Here is a 20,846-nt window from a genome sequence, read left to right on the forward strand (position 1 = left end):
CCTCTGGACTTCTTAAATATATTGTTAGGATAACTAGATTTTCCTTTTGGATTTAACTTTAGCTAGCTCAACAGGCTGTGCAGACTATAGCCAGCATGGAATTCTTTCGGGGAGTTACGAAAATGATAGGTGTAGCTTTTTCTGTGTTTAAGGCCCATTTTGGGAAATCTACTGAATCTCCACACAGAAGGGTGCCAGACTGTGTTCTGCCACTGGATAGCCAAATCAAGGTTTGGAAAATTTCTACTTGCCTTAATTACCTTTTATTTTGGAGTCATTGGTTTAAAAGCCCCATGCGAACTTGAATACCAGTTCCATTTCAAGTAATTTGTACAGCAGATTTTGCTTTAAGGGGACAAAAATCAAGTCCCTTGCCTAGCCAGAAAGTACAAAAGGAGCATGATATGAAACCTTTCAGTTGAAGACTAATGAAGAGTTTATTCAAAAGGTCATTGTCCTCCTGTTGCAATGAGTTGTTTGATGTTTGTCTTATTTATTTAAAATATTTTTACCTGTTTTTCTCCTTAACAAGGACCCAAGGTGGCTTGCATCAGTAAAATGCAATATTGAAAACTAAAAACAGTAAGTATATGAATAGTAAAAAGGATCAGATACCACACTATGCAACATTAAAATGCATCCAAAGCAGTAAGGCATAAGCATTCATTTTAAAAAAACCCCACCCAGGCAGCCAATTAAGGAAAAGTTTGCCTGGAGAGAAAGGTCTTTGCCTGCTTGCGGAAGGACAGTAAAGAAGGGGCCAGCCTGGCCACCTGTGGGAGGGAGTTCCAAAGTCGGGGGGCAACGACATGGAAGGCCCTCTCCCGTGTCCCCACCAAACATGCCTGTGAGGGTGATGGGACCAAGAGAAAGGTCTCTCCTGATCTGAATAGCTAGGCAGGCGCATAAAGAGAGATGCAGTCCTTGAGATACTTTGTACCCCAGTTGTTTAGGCCTTCATAGGTTAAAACTTTGAATTGTGCCCAGAAATGTATTAGCACCCACTGGAGCTGCTGTATTATCTGAACCCTGCAACCAGACCTAGTTAGCAATCTGGCAGTTTAATTTTGAACCTGCTGGTTTCTGAATGCTTCCCAGAGGCAGCCCCACAGAGAGCATATTGCAGTAATCCAGCCAGGCATGCTGCAACCAATACCAATGGTGAACCCCACCTCTGAGAAACTTGGAGAATTTCTCCTGCTGGAGAAATTCAATGACATGGTTTCCACTCTGAAATTTCTGTGTTCACAAATAATTGGAAAGCATCTCTGTTTTGTCTGGATTAAGATTCAATTTATTCATCCTAATCCAGTCCATTATTGACATTAGAAACTAATCTAGAGCCAAAATAGCTTCCTAGGACTTAGATGGGAAAGAAAGATAGAGTTTGGTTTCATCCTAATACCAGTGACACTGAACCCCAAAATTCTGGACGACGTTCTCAGTAGTTTCATATACATGTTAAGTAACATACTGTACTTGCTGGCGTATAAAACTACTTTTTTGCCCTGAAAAACATGCCTCCACATGGGGAGGTCATCTTATACACCGGGTTCACTTCAGTTGGGATAGACATAGCTGCCCATAGTGGCCTTCCGATGCTCGCCCGGTGCCCATAGTACCCTCCCGATGCTTGCCCATCTCATTCTACATACCATCCAGTATCCCACAGGAGACAGGGGTGTCAGCTTTTTCGATGTGACCAGCCCGTTCTGCTCAGTGGAAAGCAGCGGCGCTCCAGCACACCCCTTGTCTACGCAGAGCTCACATATGCGCACTTGCGCACTAGTGCCGGTCACAGGGAGATGCAGGGGCGGGCCGAAGGCGCTGCGGTTGTGCTGTGGCCGTACAATGGTGACAATGAATAGCACCTTTTATTTGGTGTGTGCAAGGTGTGCGGAAGAGCGGGTAGTCTTATACGGTGAGTATATAACAAACTATATATTTTGAGTGGAAATGTTGGGGGGGTCGTCTTATACACCCAGTTGTTTTATACGCCGGCAAATACAGTAGGTGACAAAACAGAACCTTTGGGAGCCCTGCAGGCCAGCAGCCAGGGTATTGAAGAGGAATCTCCCAGCATCACCACCTGAGTTTTCGAGGAAGGACCAGAGCCACTGTAAAATACCTTCAAGTCTCATCCCAGAGAGATAGGCCAGACGGATAGATAATGGTCAATAGTATCTAAAGCTACTGGGACGTCCAGCAGAAGCATGCTCCCCCTATCCAGTTCTCAGCATAGGTCATCCACCAAGGCGACCAGAGTAGTCTCTGTCCTATAGCTTTGGCTGAAACCAGGGTAAATAAATCTAAATAATCCCATGCAGGAACCCCTGGAGCTGAGAAGCCACAACCCACTCCAGCACCTTGCTTAATTTGTTGATAAAAGTATACATACATGGCAACAACTATCAGCTATAGTTGTATTTGTGTACAGTACAGCCTATTTTGTGCTACTCTGATAAATTAGCATTTCTGTGTTCATTTAGCAAAAACTGCCAGTGGAAATTAATTTTAATGAATTTTCCTGGTCATGACAAAACTAAGAGTATGACTTCTCAAGTTGGATGAAAGTTCATCTACTGCAATGTCTCTTTGCTCTCCTACAGGCAACATTCTGACATTGTGTGTTACCTCTTTAGCTGCTTATTAGCAGTCTTAGAACTATTGCAGATGCTTGCCAGTGAACCGGCAACAATCAAGTGACTTCTCAAAATAGCAAGCACTGGGAATCTGTAACCTTGGGAAAACATGAAGAGGTTCAGTTGCTGGGCAGTTTACAACATAATTCTGCAAACAACACACCCACACACACCCGCTCTGGTAATGAGCAGAGGCTTGACTGCAGTATTGCAGTTTATCACTATGCCATGGGGTAGTGTGAAAAAGTAGGGTGCACCTCCTACCTATAGTATTTTTACTACTTGCCCAAGGTGATCACTTCCTATTTTTTATTACCAGATCTGTATTCTAGCACAGAAAAATCTTAATCATAGTTCCTCCAATCACTCCATAGAAGGGGAAAGGTGTTCGTAGCATTAACACACAAGCTGCTCCACATTTACAATCGTCTTGTTAGAGATGAGAGAGTTCCACACTCATAGAATTATAGAATAATGGCGTTGGAAGGGGCCTAAAAGGCAATCAAGTTCCCTGCTAAGTGAAGGAATGCAAGTTAAAAGTACATTTGAAATGTTTGTCTGTTTTGAACGCCTCCAGTTTTGGACAGCTAACTGCCTCTTGAGGTAATCAGTTCCACTGATATTCAACCAAAATCCAGTTTTCTGTGCCTTGAACCCATTATGTCTTGTATTCTGCAATGACCCTGCACTCCCTCCGTATGACAGCTTTTCAAGTACTTGAAGAGCATTATCGTATCTTGCATCAGTCTTTTTTCCATGCTAAACATGCCCAGATCTTCCACTTTTTCCTCATAGGGTTTGATTTTCAGTCCCTTGATCAAACTTCTTGCTCTTCTCTGAACCTGTTCAAGTTTGCCTGCATCCTTCTTGGAGTCCAGTGTCCAGGATAACACAGTACTCACAATGAAGCCTAGCCAGCACTGAATAGAGGGGAACTAGTATTTCATGCAATTTGGAATCCAAAAAGCTTTTGCTTTTTTTAAGCTGCATTTCACTGTTGGTTCATGTTTGGCTTGTGATCTAACAACACTCTTCTGACAAGTGAGCACATCTGCAATGTCTAGCCTGCACATGTTGGCAATGCTTAGAAAACTAAGCCTGTAACAACTCCACACCCACTTCTGGACATTTGGGGGAATAGTAACCCTAAATTGAGTTCTGCACAGAATCTTAAGTGAACATATTTGAAAGAATGTTCCCATAACCTATAGTAGTATATGGTTTGTCTCTGAAACTATCAGCTTGCATTTCTATCTTTATTTACAATGACCAAAAGAGACATGATGCACTTAGAAAGGCCTACTGAAACATCATGAAAGTAATTTAAAAAACTCTCTTAAGTAGGAATTGAGTGAGGCATATTCCCAGACCTATGTACAGTGGTGCCTCGCTTAACGGGCGCTCCGTTTAGCGACGAAACCGCATAGCGATTAACTTGCGATTGCAAAAGTGATCGCATTGCGATGTTTCCTATGCGGTTTTATCACTTTGTGATGATCAGTTCCCTGTTTCGCTTACCGATCATCGCAAAGCAATGATTTTTAAACAGCTGATCAGCAGTTCCAAAATGGCCGCCAGGTTTAAAAAAATGGCCGCCCGCTGTGTTTTCGCGCCAATTCCTCGCATAAGAGGCAGCGAAAATGGCCGCCGTATGGAGGATCTTAACTTTAAGGTCAGTTTTTTTGCCTATAGGAACGCATTAAACAGGTTTTAATGCATTTCTATGGGCTTTTTAAAATTGCATAGCGACGAAATCGCTTAGCGATTTTGCTGCACGGATTAACATCGCTATGCGAGGCACCACTGTACACGTAAAACTTCGTAAGCTAGAATCCCACTTTGCATCTCTGAGTGCTTTGATATTATTACAAAGAATAAACTCATTGGTCTAAGATAATGAATCTTAATTTCAAAGAACTAATTCTAGAACAAGCAGATTGGTCCAGATTAAAACCAAGAAATACTAAAAGGTAGATTTAACTGACAGTTTTTTATTCTTGACAGGAAATTTAGAGCAGGCTGCATCTTTTCAAAAGCACTACCTTATTTTAAAAATAATTTTATGGAGTCAATCATTTATATTCATAGCTCTATTAGTAATAAATGCAATATTTCTTGGAAAGGCAACAGGCTGTACCTATGTAACTCCAACCTTGTGGCTTTACTGTGCTCATTTACAGATTGGCACATGCAAGATACACATCCTGGGACAGAAAATGCAGCTACCCAAAGGACTGGCTGCTAACCACCCTTTCCCACTGGAAACGACCCTCGGAAGTACTTGTTTTTGCTCTTGCTAAAGTCAATGGTGCCTTTCAACCTGGATTTTCAAAGAGCAGAAATATTCAAGCCATTGTCCTTTCTACTTCATCTGAGAGCTTGCTGCCTTGTAATTGTTTTTAAAAACAACAGCAACAACCCAAGCACAGTATTTATTGCAATTTCACTGATTATATTTTTAAGAGAAGGGAATAAAAAAGAAAACAGCATCCAGTCGAAACACCAGTTCTTCCTCTGATAATTTTTTTTAAAAGAACAAACAATATATACAGAAAACAGAGTGCTCAAACAACCACCAATAATCTTAAATAGACTTAAATTAATGTACTGATTAACAAGCTCAAAACACGCTTTGTTTTTAAATTTTAAGAATTTGTCCGTACAGAAAGCCACTGGTCGTATTTGGTAAAGCAGAATTTGGGTTGAGCTTTAGAAAAGAAAATAGCTTGTCATGCAGGGCAGAGGGCTATTAACTATGTAAAATATATTCTTGATTATTGCACTTCTATGCAGCAGAAAGAGAAGGTAGGTGTATGTAGATGCATGTGTTTATTTTATTCATTCATTCACTCAACTTATATGCCGCCCACTCTACCCAAAGGTCTCTGGGCGGCTCATTTTGTGCAGGGACATCAAACAATACACCTGTCAATTGCTAAAAATGTGTGAACAATCCACTGATTTGTTTCATTCACTTAGATTTCATCTCCCCAAAGCAGGTCAGCGGCCAGGTCTTCCAGCTCCCTTGAGTCAGCTGTTTCTTCCTCCAGATCTTTTTGCACTTCTTTGACCAGCCTGTCTTCATAGTCACCAGGAATATCTTGTGTTACGAAATCCAGAAGTGCTATTTCATCCATTATTGAAGGGTTCTTCTCATCAGATTGGGTCTTATTAAATGGGAGTACACAGTGAGAATCGCTGCTGGAACTGAGGGGAGAAATTACACATTCTGCTTGTTAGCATCACTCACACAGATGTTTGCTGTCAGAGTGTTTGTACAATCAGGCACACCAATAAGAATTGGACCCCTATGTTATTTTGGTTTTTGTACAGTGGCGGTGGTCATAACACTGTCATCCACATGGGAACTAATGCATACAAAGGAGTACTTGTGCAAATAAGTAAACACTGGGTAGGTTTAGGTGGGTGTTCATTTGTCTTCAGTACAGAAGAAATACTTTCAGGAAGATAAAATCTGCTCTTGGTCTTACCAAGAGAAGGGGTTAAGGGTGAGCACTAGGCATTTTTCATATTACAGCTAAGAAGGCTATTATACCTAAAACTAGTAAAACTAGAGCCAGGAAATGTCAGCATTTTTTAGTGTTAAATGGTTACAGAAAACTAATGCTGAAATATAAAAGCATTAAGAGAAAATAACAATCCTTAATAAGAACAATAACCAAATTGCTAAATTAGAACAAAATCATTCAGAATTACCAAAAATTTATAATTATTTAAAAATAAATATTGCTATTTCACATGAAAATAGTGATAAAAAAAACTTAGCCAACTCTTTAATTTGTAAAAAATTTCCTCAAACTGCTTAAGTTCTGGACAATATGTGGTGTGAGATCTTTAAAAAAATAATGCTATAGACAAGAATCTCCAATATTATCCACACTAAAGTTGGGAGGTGGATCAGATATTCATTTTTAAGGCCAAACTGTACGCAAAGTTAATCCTGGGAATGTGACTACCATGCATGACTTGGTTATAGAACAGCAACCAAGGGGAAAGTCTTGGGATTGTGGAGAGTGAAGCTTAACTCTTCCTTTTCCCTTTTCCCTACCCAGCAAAACTATTTTATTTGCATTACGTGAGAAACCTCCACTGGTATTAATAAGTCCTATGTCTGCTTAACCTTTCCTTTCACTTTCCTCTTGTTTATACAATGAAAAGACTCTAAATATTCCTATCCAAGCATTTGACTGAACTCAGGTAAGACTAAATTTGTGGTAGGATGTATGTAAACCAAATGTTCCAATGCACCAGCCATGCTGAAGACCTTCATGCATTGGGCATGGAGGTTTGAACAGATGGCCTGAAGTGTATTTGGCAAAGTGTATTTGATCAGGTTCCTCATCCCAGGAACTCAAACTCACTAGTCATGTTCAGGCAGGAGAAACTGCAGAATGGCCATGTGTAAAAGGGAGCACTTGAGCCCTATTTTCCTCCACATCCAGTTTTGCTGCCCCCTATGTAATAAGTAGAGGGACGTGGTGGTGTAATAAGTTGATGAAGCGGAAAATGAAGAGCTTTGCCTCTGAAGGCTCATCATGGGGCTCAAGATCCTAATGTATCAAGTCCCAACTCAAGTGAAGAACTCCTATGGATTTCACAGGCTGTCCCTCTTCAGAGACATTGTTACTTCCATTACCCTCCTACCTGTGGAGGGCAATGGAATTAAAGGAGTAAGTGGCTAGAACACTTTCCAATACATACTTTTAACACCTGAAGAGGGCTTCTTACAGAGTCCCTTTCAGACAATTCATGTCCGTGTATGGAGGTCTAACTAATTTATGGGTAGTGAGATGTTTGTAGATGAGCCTCTTAAGTGTGTTCCCATCCCGCACCATGAACATAGGCCTACACATGAGAAGGGAAGTGCCTAACCAGGGGTAGCGTGTTGATTGTATTCATGACATTCACAACTATTCTGGCCCTCATTCACATTCAGGACTCACTCTCCAATTTGGCCAGCAGTTCTGGTCAAATGACACCCAGCTAATGCTACTTATTTCAGAGTCTTACCTTTGCATTTGACAGCTCAATCCATGAGCACAGGGGCAGCGATCCAGGGCTCCATCAGGCTCCAGTTCCCATGTAATGAGATTGAGAAGCCTGTTGGAAGGATCGTGGCAAGGTTCTCTCTCGCCTGCTAATGGGGTGCACACAGGAAACAGAAGATCTGTACATAAAGATTATGAGAATCAATTGTGCTTCTTATCACTTTAGTTTCATGTACAGAACACAGAAAAACATATAATGTACCCGGGAACGTGTGTGGTTCGGGTGCGTCTTTATCTCTTCTTTGCAGAGTACAGCAGAGTACAGCGCAGATAAACGACCACAATGCTGCCTTTTCTCGGTGGTGTATTTACAAATAATTTACAGTATTTACAGGACATACATACAGCTTTGTATCATCAACAGCATCAGCATACAGTGTTCAAACCGACAGAGTGACACGCAGAAATTGAGTAATAGAGGAGAGAGCGAACAGTGTTCTCTGACTACTTTTATACATAAGTCCAGCCTAGTCTGTCCAATCATAAAGTGGTGATCTCATCTACTCAGGTGTGTTCATCAAGTATTGCAGTGCAGTTGCATCAGCCAGGTCTAGAGGAAGTGATGTCATCTGTCTTGTTCTGTGCACACACACACACACATATATCAATTTTCAGGCAATGAAAAATATACCTTAACACTCCCCCTATTTTGAATTGCATGAATCCGTTACTTATTAAACATTACACATTCCCATTGCATCTATGCACATTTCATGTTTCTGAGCACATAATGGTTTTGTTAAAATGTCTGCCACATTCTCTTCAGTGCTACAATACTGTAACTCAATTAACTTTTCTCTAATAGCTTCCCTCACATTATGATATTTTATATCAACATGCTTACTTCTGCTCTTTATTCTATCAGAATTAGCCATGTGTATGCATGTTGTATTATCCTCCATTACCTTTATCGTGTCATCAGTTTTGCATTGCAGATCTTTTATTAACTGTTTGTACCACATCAATTCTGAACATAATTCAGACAAAGCTGCAAATTCTGCCTCTGAAGTTGAGGTAGCCACGGACCCTTGTTTCCTTGACTTCCAACCAATTATGCTGTTTCCAAGTCTGACGACAAACCCAGTCATTGATTTCCTGTCAGTTTCATCGTTGGCCCAATCGCTATCTACATAGGCTGACAACTTTAAACTCTTTGATGCCTTCAATATTAAGTGGTAATTACACGTTCCCTTTAAATATCTAAATATTCTTTTCACACCTTGCCAGTGTTTTTCTTTTGGATTTGCCACATATCTACTAAGGATGTTTACTGACGCTGCAATGTCAGGACGCGTCCAATTGGCCAAGTACATTAAACTGCCAATTGCAGAGTGGTATAACTCTTGGTCCTCAAATTCTTTGCTTATTTCATCTTCTTTCTGAAAATCTACTACCATAGGTGTACTTACACATTTGCAATCTTCCATGTTATACTTTTCTAGCATTTGTTTTATTTTTAGTTCTTGGCTTAACTCAAACCCCTTTTCTGTTTTCTTTATTTGTACGCCTAGGTAATTTTGTATGGGGCCCAGATTTTTAAATTCAAATTTCTTTTTTAATTGTCTTTCAAATAGCTCTACTTGACTGTGGTCTTTGGTTATGAAACATAGGTCATCTACATAAGCAAGCAGTACATTCAACTCATTACCTACTTTCTTGGTGTACATGCAAGGATCCGCCAGACTGTTTTTGTAACCTAAATTTACCAATACATGATGTAAACAGTCATTCCAGTTTCTGGCGGATTGTTTGAGGCCATAAATGGATTTATTTAATCTGTATACTAATTCTGGTTTGTCACCTTGGAAACCTGGTGCTTTCGCCATGTACAATTCTTCTTTTAAATCTGCATTCAAGTAAGCAGTAGTAATATCGTAATGGTGAATCACATAATTTTTGGCGGCAGCAAATGTGAGTGCAGCTCTTAGTGTTTCAGACCTAACTGCTGGCGAAAATACCTGGTCATAATGTTCAAATCTTTTCTGTGTGAAACCTTGTGCCACTAACCTTGCTTTATATCTGTAATTTCCATCATTTTGTAACTTCCTTTTAAACACCCACTTACATCCTATTACCTTGTTTTTGCTGGCAGTTTGGTCTCAGAGAATACATTGTGTTTCTTCATGGACTTCATTTCCTCATCCATGGCCTCCATCCATTTCTTCTTTTCTAAATCAGGTAGCTTTAAGACATCTTTATAATTTTTAGGCTCAACATACACATTACATACTGTAACACCACCCAAACCGTATCTTTGTGGTGGAACCCCTTTGTTAGCCCTCTGAGACCTTCTGGGACTATGTGTCTGATTCTCTGACTGCCTACTTGTGTGAGCTTCATGTTCTTCATCTTCTTTTCCTTCATCATCTGTAGCAGGCCCTTCTTCTTCTGCAGTAGCTTCTTCTTCTTCATCGACATCTGCCTCGTTATCTGTGGCATCTTCATCATAGGGTTCCTCATCTCGCATCTGTGTTCCTGCCTTTCTAATTTGGTTTCTTCTTGAGTGCAGAGGAATGTATAATTGTGAATTGGCATGTACTTGGTCCCAGTTCTCACCCTCATTGAAACTAGCAGACCTTGATATGATCACGCCCCTGTTGCCATCAAAAAACCTGTAAGCTTTGCTGTTTGGTTCATAACCCACAAAAATTAATTTTCTCGTTTTACTTTTACCTTTTGTTCGTAGCTGTCTTGGTATGTGCACAAAAGCCGTGCACCCAAACACGCGTAAGTACTTCATACATGGCTTCTTACCGTATAATAGAAAGTATGGCGTTTCATCTATGGCAGAAGAATAGATTCTGTTAACAATAAAATTACTTGTGAGTATTGCTTCACTCCAAAGCCCATGTGGCAGTTTAGCATCTGCAAGCATTGAGTCTTTCATCTCCTGCAATACTCTGTTCCTTCTTTCTGCAACACCATTTTGAAAGGGACTATAAGGGCTTGTCAATCTGTGTCTAATGCCTAGACTCTCCAACCACCTCTGAAACCTGTGGTTTGTAAACTCTGTGCCCCTGTCTGTTTGTAGCTGAGCTACCTTGAGGCCAAATTTTCTCTCTGTTGCAACCAACCATTTTCTGAATGTGTCAAAAACTTCTGTCTTAGACTTTAACGTATAACAAAAAGAAAATCTCGAAAAATCATCAGTAATTACCATACAAAATCTCGCTCCCCCTAGCGATGGTGGGAATGGTCCCATTAAATCAGTATGCACTAATTCAAAAGGTCTAGTAGTAATTCTTTCAGTTTTCTTTCCTTTTGGAGCTATACATGTTTTACTTGCTTTGCAAACTGCACAGTCCAGGTAATTATGACATTTCTTCAAACTTACATCCCTGGCTAAGTGCTCCATCTTTTGTATTGTTCTAAAATTTGCATGACCCAACCTCCTATGCAACAAGTGTATGCAATTATCATGTTGTGGTCTGTTCACTTGCAATGTGTTTGCACCTTCATGTGCCTGGCTCTGTAAGAAATACAATTTATTTTCTTGCCTCACTTTTGCAATTAAAGTGCCCTCTTTCTTTATCACACACTCCTGTTTTTCAAAACTTACAGCAAACTTCTGATCTACCAAAGACGCAATAGAAATAATGTTAAATTCTAAACCTGGAGTGTAATAGACTTCCCTTATCTCAGTTTTCAATGCAGAGACGTACACAGTTCCTTTGCCTTTGACCGCCACCTGCTGGCCGTTCGCCATCGTCACATGCCGTAGATCAGATTTACCTATAAAAGAAAACATTTCTAAAGAATTAGACAAATTTTCTGCAGCTCCAGAATCTAACAACCATCTAATCATTTCTGTTTTGTTGCTGCTTCTTGTGTCATTCGTTACTGAAGAGATTTGTCCCACGTTGTCTCTTCTTTGAAATCTCCTGGAGCCCTTTTTTCTGTAGACTCTATGGTCCGGAGGACTTCCGGTCACATCTCTATGATTTGGAGGACTTCCTGTTGTACCTCTATGGTTTGGAGGACTTCTTGTTGCATCACAGTCTTTCCGGAGATGATTGGTGGAACCGCACAAGAAGCAAGCTTTTGTCATCAGGACTCGCCCCCTTTGTTCTTCCGCGGCACGTCTGCTGGCTTCCGGATATCCATCCCGTCCAGCCTCCACGTGGCTTTGGCGTTTATTCATTTTTCTTTCCTGTAAATGCTGTTCCTCCTGCAAAATTCTACTCGAAACATATTCCAAAGTTAGCTGAGCATCTGTTAACGATTCCAAGCTTGTTATCAGCATAGAATAAGAGTCATTTAACGAGCTAAGAAGTATATAAACCTGCTGCTCTTGGGGAAATACAACGTTCATGAGTTGAAGCTGATTGAACATGTCTTTCATATTTTTTAAGTGCTCCGATGCACTCTGCCCCGGCTGCATTCTGCACTGGAACAATTTTCTGGTAAGTGCTATTTTTGTTCCAGTTGTTTCTCGCTGATAAATCCCTTTTAGTCTATTCCAGACCTCCCGGGCTGTTGTTAGTCCCTGTATATGAACTAAAATGGTATCTTCAAGGGACAACACTAAAGTTGCTAGAGCTTTCTCACTCTGCTCCAATTCCTCATCATCGGGCTGCGCTGGGGGGTTAATAATGTAGCGAAAAAGACCCTCCTTTCTCAACAACATCTCCGCTTTAATTGCCCACGTTTTATAGTTCTGCTCATTTAGCCTGTTTATAGCCAGAGCACCAACTCCTGAGCTGTATGTTGCCATTGTCCTGTCTCTCTGAAGCCTTTTTGTTCTCTGTACCTTCCCCACAGACGAACTAGCTTCTGTCTCGCTGTCACTGCTCTCCTCCTCTTTTTTCATTTATTTATTCTTCCCACGTTGCACAACGTTTACTCACCACCTTTTATCTTGCGCAGCGGGAGCGTGCTGGGCCCATAACCTCAGTACCCGGGAACGTGTGTGGTTCGGGTGCGTCTTTATCTCTTCTTTGCAGAGTACAGCAGAGTACAGCGCAGATAAACGACCACAATGCTGCCTTTTCTCGGTGGTGTATTTACAAATAATTTACAGTATTTACAGGACATACATACAGCTTTGTATCATCAACAGCATCAGCATACAGTGTTCAAACCGACAGAGTGACACGCAGAAATTGAGTAATAGAGGAGAGAGCGAACAGTGTTCTCTGACTACTTTTATACATAAGTCCAGCCTAGTCTGTCCAATCATAAAGTGGTGATCTCATCTACTCAGGTGTGTTCATCAAGTATTGCAGTGCAGTTGCATCAGCCAGGTCTAGAGGAAGTGATGTCATCTGTCTTGTTCTGTGCACACACACACACACATATATCAATTTTCAGGCAATGATACACATACACATAATATACCTTCTCTTTAACATCAAATTTGATCTATGTTTCCAAGCTAATGACCTGTCCTTTTCTCTGGCAGAATCTGACTGCTGAGTTAGAAAAAATGTTCTCAATGTTCATGGCAGTTACAAGGCCACAATACACCACTAATAACAAGCAGATGCAAAGTAATCTCAGTCATCATGGTTGCCCAGTGGAACTGGCCATATATACCTTTTCTAGCATCACCTTCCTTTCTCCTGCTGAAAAATACATCTTTACCATCAGTCACCAAAGAAGGAGTTGCCTAAACTGCTCCTGGGGCCACAGCGAAAAGAAAAAGACAAAAATGTAGTGGCACCTTCAAGACTAACTGCTATATCTTAATGTGAGCTTTCATGAACAAGTCCACTTCCTTGTCTGATTTCAGAAGTCAAGCAAGGCCAAGTCTGGTTAGTAAAAGGATAGCAAATGAGCAAGCAACACCTGAGATCCCAAGTTAGTATAGGAAAGGATCCTGCTCAACAATTTGCAGAGCTGCTGCCAGCTAGAGTTGTCAGTGTTGAGCTAGAGGGACCAGTGATCTGAATCAGTCTAAGGCAGCTTCCTGTGTCCTCTTTTATAGCTGGCCAGAGACTATAAGCAAGTGGGTCACGTACAATAACTATCCTATGATACGTTTGTACAGAACAATCACTTTCTGGCTGAGCTTGAGTGAATATGAAAAGAAACTGAAACAATTACAGTAAACTTTCTTTCTCTGAAAGCTTCCTTCTGGCTGCTGAGCAAACACAGACCCTAGTACTGTATGGGATATGAACCGAGACAGAGGTCTACTGCTCAGATTCAGGCAAGCTGTCCCAGTGAAAGCACTCCAGTTTGTCACTTCATTCTTATAGCAGTTTGGGTTCTTTTTCTTGTTTTCCCTTCATGTTTTTAAAGAGGGGATTCCTTAAGGTTGAAAATACACAATATGAAGACCAGCACACACCCCTTCTGAGTGGTGATAGTCCACCATGCCAGCTATATCACATATTCTGATACTCTGCAGCAGTGTTCAGTAAACACACAAGAATCACCAAGAAATAAAATATGCTATTTTGCCAAGGCAAATGTTTGTCCATTTGCTCACACTTCATCTTACAGATAGTTCATGGATATTTTATGTTCGCTGTAATGTTCTTTGGTATCAATCATTAAGTAACAGACACAGATTCAGATACACAGAAATTCAAACACAAAAGACTGATGTAGTTAGCTGGTTGATCTCTCATCCATGGGAAAGAATAGGAACAAGAATGTATGCTGAAGTGACAGACCTTTTGAAAAAGCACAGCACAATCCTGGACTGCAGTCATGCTGGTTTTCACAGATGGTTCCATTTTCTCCTTTAGAGGCAGTTTTTATGCACTCGCCCCAGACACATAGCTGGTGTCCGCAACATTCTACATCTCGAGAACAACGCTGAGGGCAGAGCAGGAAAATGAAGGAAATTCACAGGTGAACAACTAACTGGTAGATATAATCAATCCAGTCAATACAATCTCTTTACAGTAAATTTAGGCATTGGTGGGTCAACAACTCCATAAGATTCCACTGGTTCAAAATATCTACTCTAGTTATGACAACTGATTAAATCTGTGTAGTTTAATCCTGCTTCAAATAATCATCAGTGTTTTCAGCTATGAAAAACACTGCATCATTACATCAGTAATTCTATAACAAAATAGCAGATTGCCTCACAAGTATATCCACCTCAGTCATGAAGATACAGCAGGTTTGACTGAAGTTCCCAAAGTAGATTCAATTATATATTTTTAAAAAACCAGCAGTTTATGAATGCGAGATATTCTGCTTGTATATCCATGATTGAAAATGCCAGTAAATGATGCAATATCACTGCACAATATCATGCTCATGTTGGCAGTAAGAAAAAGGATGCCTAACTTTACATAGCAAAGGACAGCGTGAATGCTGATGACATCAATGTCAGTAGTCAAGATGGTCTACAGGATACTCTCTTGTGCTCACTATTGTTCACAAAGAGAAACCAAGCAGGAGAAAAATCCTAAAATCCTGGAACTGGACTCCTTTTTTAAACCACTTGTCACCAAAACATAAAGCAATTGTCAGGGCTCCAAACATGGAGCTGATTTCCCCTTTGAAAACATACAGTATGTGAGAAGACAGTTTGGTCTCAGAAATCCTGAGAGAATGATTACTGATGATGAATGGCAAAATAACCCCCTTCTGGAGGATTGTCATTCCATTACTTTCTTTAAAGCAAAGCTAGATTGTTGTTTTTTTGCTCTTTAAAGAAAACCTGTCTTTTCAGAAAAGAAAGGGGGGAAGAACAAGTATGGCAAAGTGTTATTGTGAAGATTTAGTGAGATGGAGCTCAAACAGGGACTCTGTACTATCCCAAGTGCTACCACTCTCATATGAGTGGACCAGAAATGAGGAATGAACAGCATTTTTGTGGCTGCCTCTTTTCCCAGTCATTTTTAGCCACTTTTTTTTTCTCTTGGTTTCAATAAGTGTGAAATAACCTACAGCAGCTCCAGGACTAGCATAGATCTGAAGCTACAGGATGATAGACTGAGGACCAGAAGTACTAAAAATCCTTTGGACCCACACCTTTTCCTGGCATATCATTTTGTAGACCTTTTTCTCTGTCATTCCCCTCCTTCCACCACTGATATCTGAGTTCCACTGTAAGAGAAGAGTCAGCCATAAAGGGTTCATTGGCAGTTGGAAGGCACTGTGTAAATTCACGAATACAGAAAGAGGGAAAACTGCAATGGCTGCTTCCTAGGACATACTTCTCTTCCTTGGCTAATTGACAGCAGTTTGTATTTTTTACCTATGTTTTATCTACTTCCTGTGGGAAAAGTCTGTGGGGAAGGAGGAGAAGGGGAAACGGAGTTGTTGGTAAACATCTCCTTCAGGAATCATATTATCTTTCGGGCTTCACTACCTCCTACCTACATCTTCACAGGAGTAAGCCCCACTGAACTCAATTGTATTCATAATTCAACTTCTGAGAAGTATAGCATTTTAACACTGCTTGCTTGTCTGTTTTTAAGGCAACTTCTTGTCAAAGATTGCAGGTGATAGGTGGCGCTGGAGCCCATTTCTGGAAACAGAAGCAAATTCTTTGCTCAGAGGACAGGAGCTCTATAAAGGCCTTATTTAATTCTGTCGTTGCTATTATTTTATAATTGCATCACTAATTATTATGAGTAATATCCAGTACCAATGCTAATAACTAATAATAGTCACCACCTTAAAAGCAGATTGATAGAGTGAGAATTTAAAAAATGCAATGCTCACTGTGTGTTGAATTTTGCACACATGACACTTGTACTCCAGTCCAGAGAACTCACAGTATTTTCCAGTCTCACAATCTTCATCAATAATGCATTCCTGAGGGGAGAAATATTATATTTAACAAATACAAAACATATGGATGTTAGGAACACATGATTTGGATGTTCTCAGCTGGCCCCTTCCCAGGGAAACACAGTGGGGATCTGAATTCCTGGTCCCTGGTACTCCAATCCACTGAGCTACACCGTTTCTTCCTGAACATAGGTCATGTGGCAAAATTCTTCCCCAAGATATGCCTTAACACTTAACTGAAAATGTGACTTCACTTTTTTTCCCCTCAAAATTTTAAATTCTGCACAATGAGCTATCCTGGGGATATGGAACTGTGCTTACCATCAGTTTTACAACAGCAGCACCATTCTACGCAGTGGAGGCATCATATAATGGGAGTTCATGGCACATTTTTTCAGATCATTTGGTGGAAAAAATATAAACTGTGAAAGCCCTATTACTGTGTGTGGGCCTGCAGTCCATCTCTGCAACAGGATGTATCCAGTTACCACTGTTTAGGCAGGATTAAACTTTTGTGGTATTTCTTAACTTGAGCTTGGGTAACATCTTTAGCTCTGCTTGAAAAACAGCAATGATCAGTGCTTCCCACTAGGCTTTCCCTGTGTGTCTGAGACAGCCACTGTTTCCGTTGTGTTCCGTATGCTCTCGCTCTGTAGCCAAGTTTCGTGCTGTCAGTCTTTCCAGTCCTCGCTCCACACAGGAGACAGGCCGTCCAACTGCAGTGCTAACTTTCCACAGCAGTCTGATGCTCAGACTGAATATACCTCCTGTTGCTAGCTGCAAGGTTTTCCACCCATCCTGCTTGACTTATTTGTAGAACCGAATATTTTCAGTTCTTCATTGTTTAATGTCTTTTCTCATGCCCTGCTCTGGATTCTTTTGAGATGCTGTATCAAATAACTTCAAAACTGTGATCTTCTTCCTGCTAGAGTATTTTTATTGTTAAGACATTCCACATTTCAAACATGTACCCTGACTAGGCTCTGGCAAACCTCTATGGATGAATCTCTCACCTATGCAGTCAGCTGTGAAAAGGTCTTGGCAGCACAGATCCTATATCAATTTAGTGCAAGAATATTTTTATAATACCATGTGACTGGATATTGGCTATTCCAATGAGCAGCTATACATGGGTCTGACCTGACCTAGCCAGATATTCTTGTTGTCAATGGGAGACTACTCCACACACATCACATTTGTCAATACAACAGCAGACACCTCCACACTTGCCATGGCCTTTTTGCCAGGTTGTTAGACTCCTAAGAAGTGTAGCTACCTCACTGTCACTAACTGCATCACTCTCATGACATCTTCCATACTCCTGAATAAGAGGGACACTGGAGAGAAAAATACCCTACAGAGAAGACTGACTTGATTTGCCAGCCCTTTACACTTAACCAAACCCGTTTTTCAGTCTAGTTTTAAGTAGAGGCAGCTCAATCAGGGAAGGATGAGCTATGTATGAGCCTTCAATTGTTGCTGGATTACTACAATTATCATATCTAGCCAGCATAGCCTCCAAAACACAACACCAGTAGTGCTAGGAGATGAAGTCCAAGAGCCAGAGTCAACAGTGAGTGATGTTGGGAGAGGCATTACAAAGATACCGAGAGCATGTGGTGCAAAAAATGTTAGACTGGGACTTGCAGGATCTAGGTTCAAGCCCTTACTAAGACATGAAAATCATGGGATGAGTTTGGTCAATGGCTCTCCCTCTGCCTCACCTAGTTCACTGAGCCTCATGGTGCAATGGTTAAACTGCTGTACTGCAGCCAAAACTGTGTTCACGGCCTGGAGTTCAATCCCAGGTAACTGGTTCAAGGTTGACTCAGCCTTCCATTCTTCCGAGGTCGGTAAAATGAGGACCCAGCTCGCTGGGGGGGGGGCAATGTGTAGCCAGCATAATTAACTTGTAAACCACCCAGAGAGTGCTTTAAGTGCTATGGGGCAGTATATAAGCAACACACTTTGCTTTTGCTTTTCACGAGGTTGCTGTGGCACAAAAGCAGGACAGAAATTTAACTAACAAATAAATAAAGTATTATGATGACCACTAGCTGTTCAACCCAACCTTAAATCTTGAACTCTGGAATTCCCTCGTATGGGAGGCCAGGTTAGCCCCATCTTTGCTGTCCTTCTGCAAGCAGACAAAGACCTTTCTCTTAGTGATTGGCTGTCTGAAAGGGTTTTTTTAAATGGAGTGTTGTGCCCTGCTGCATTTAATCTGTTTTTGGTGTTGATTTACCATGTTTAGTGTGGTACTTGTTTGATTCTTTTAAATATTTGTTTACTTACTGTTTTTAGATTTTAAATACTGTCTTTTTATGATGGAAGCCACCTTGGGTCATTTTTAAGGCAAATGCAGAGTAAAAATGTTTTAAACAAACAAATAAACAAACTATAAAGGTAAAGCTCTTGACAATTTTGTCCAGTTGTGTCCAACTCTAGGTGGCAGTGCTCATCTCCCTTTCCAACCCATAGAGCTAGCGCTTGTCTGCAGACTATCCTCCGTGGTCACGTGGCCAGCATGACTAGACAGGGAACAAGCTATAGTTATTTCTATTAGTTTACTTAAATTCTAGCAAAGCTAAGTCATCTCTATTCAAACCTTTTTGCAAATATATAACATCTGGTGTCTCCTGTACTTAGCATACAGGAATTAGTTTAATTTCAATAAATAATTAAATGCCAAAGTTAGACACATAAAAATAAGGGTGGAAGCATGAAACAGCTTCTAGCACAGCAGGTTACTGCCCTGAAGCTGCAAAAAGAGTGAAGTGACAGATTGGATGTGTTGCTGGTTTCAACTGAGCATTTAGACAGAAACTTTACTGGCTTATCCACATTTAAATCTCAATAAATAAACCAATAAAGGATTTTTTTTTGTCTTAAATGCAAAGGTTATAGTGCCGCCCACTGTGAATATTGTACTGTAGGCATCCTTCAGTCTCGAGAGACTATGGTAATGTGCTCTGAATAGAGGCCTTGGAACAGCGTCCAGTGTAGCTGAGAAGGCCAATTTGAGAGTGACAATCCCTTCCACACTGAGGACAAATACAATCTGTCCCCTCTCCATCTCCCCGATTTTGCTGGTTTCGGGACTGACTCTTTGCCAAATAAGGCACAGGTTTAATGCAAGACCATTACAATTAAATAAATAAATGGGCAAGGACTGAATTCCTACTGCCATGGATTATGGGAGGAAACCTGGCCATTTAAATGTGACTACAAATTTAAAATGAGGCTCTACAATTTCTTTTGACATTTGAAGTCCTGTATTTTGCATTACTTTTTGTAAAGCATATTAGTCATCATGTACACACCACCAGGACTATCTTATTGTACCTTACACAATATTTGAGGATTCTGCTCTTCGCAATTCATAAATTCCAAACCAACGTTCAGTAAAAATATGTCCCAGGAGCCATAGGATAAGGACCCATCTCAAATCAGTTGTGGGCAATATGGTAATATTATGCCATGTGCACTCTGCTATCTGTATGAGCTTCCAGTCTCTTTCTGGGAAATGTTCTGATGTCAGTATTCACAACCTTAGCAGTTGGGCATAGGCAGCACTGACTTGTAGCCTTTGTGGTTTGTGGGATAGAGGGCAGGGTGGATATAAAGGTAAAGGTTCCCCTTGACAATTTTTGTCCAGTCGTGTTCAACTCTAGGGGGCAGTGCTCATCCCCGTTTCCAAGCCATAGAGCCAGCGTTTTGTCTGAAGACAATCTTCCGTGGTCACATGGCCAGTGCAACTTAGACACGGAACACTGTTACCGAGGTGGTCCCTATTGATCTACTCACTCTGTTGCGTGGATTCAGTCTTACAACTGCTGGATCCTCTGACCCTGCAGCACAGGCTTCTGCGGTTTAGCCCGCAGCACCACCACGTCCCTAGGGTGGATATAAATGTGCACAAAAGACAGAGTAACTTCAGGATCATGAATGTGAAGTAGAAACAAAGCTGATCCAAAAGATATTTTTCTATTTCAGCAGTGATCAGGGGCACAGAAATAGCAAAGTGAGCCTAGGCTAAAAATGAAGAAAGACTCCTTTTGTAAGCAGAAGAAATGTTGTTTGTAAGTGGATTCAAGGACACACACACACATATATATACTGTACACAAACAGAGTCACTTCCAAACCCCCAACATATCAAGGTAAACTTTGGGGGGGGGAATAAAGTAGGAAGGAAAGTGGGTTGAAAACATGTGAAGTTCAGTTGGACAACCAACAGTCATTGCTGCACCCTCACTACACTCAGTAAAAAATTGAGGTAAGGAGCATTTTGAGATTCCAAGAACACACCCACCCCATGAACCCCCACCCCATACCTGGGCCACCAGTTTAAGAAAAGAAAGATGTCTATATATTATGTAGTTGCTGCCAGCTGCACTGGACAACTACATTTGGTGGCTTTCTTGCATGCC

The 20,846-nt window shown here is 40.9% G+C and overlaps 1 protein-coding gene across 3 annotated transcripts in view; it reads right to left on the bottom strand.

Annotated features, from left to right (window-relative positions):
- Positions 1-4,613: 4,613 nt before the first annotated feature.
- Positions 4,614-20,846, bottom strand: part of DKK3 (dickkopf Wnt signaling pathway inhibitor 3) — a 50,492-nt gene continuing 34,259 nt past the window's right edge. For all 3 annotated transcript variants that reach the window (XM_072985766.2, XM_072985767.2, XM_078383941.1), the window contains exons 5-8: positions 16,346-16,438; positions 14,332-14,476; positions 7,674-7,830; positions 4,614-5,849 (exon numbers count right to left, since the gene is read on the bottom strand). In XM_072985766.2, coding sequence (XP_072841867.2) covers positions 5,618-5,849; positions 7,674-7,830; positions 14,332-14,476; positions 16,346-16,438 — 627 coding nt within the window. In that variant the 3' untranslated portion in view covers positions 4,614-5,617. The remainder of the gene's footprint in view (positions 5,850-7,673; positions 7,831-14,331; positions 14,477-16,345; positions 16,439-20,846) is intronic.

This window comes from Pogona vitticeps, chromosome 1, assembly GCF_051106095.1.
Source record: "Pogona vitticeps strain Pit_001003342236 chromosome 1, PviZW2.1, whole genome shotgun sequence".
NCBI classification, from domain to species: Eukaryota; Metazoa; Chordata; class Lepidosauria; order Squamata; family Agamidae; genus Pogona; species Pogona vitticeps.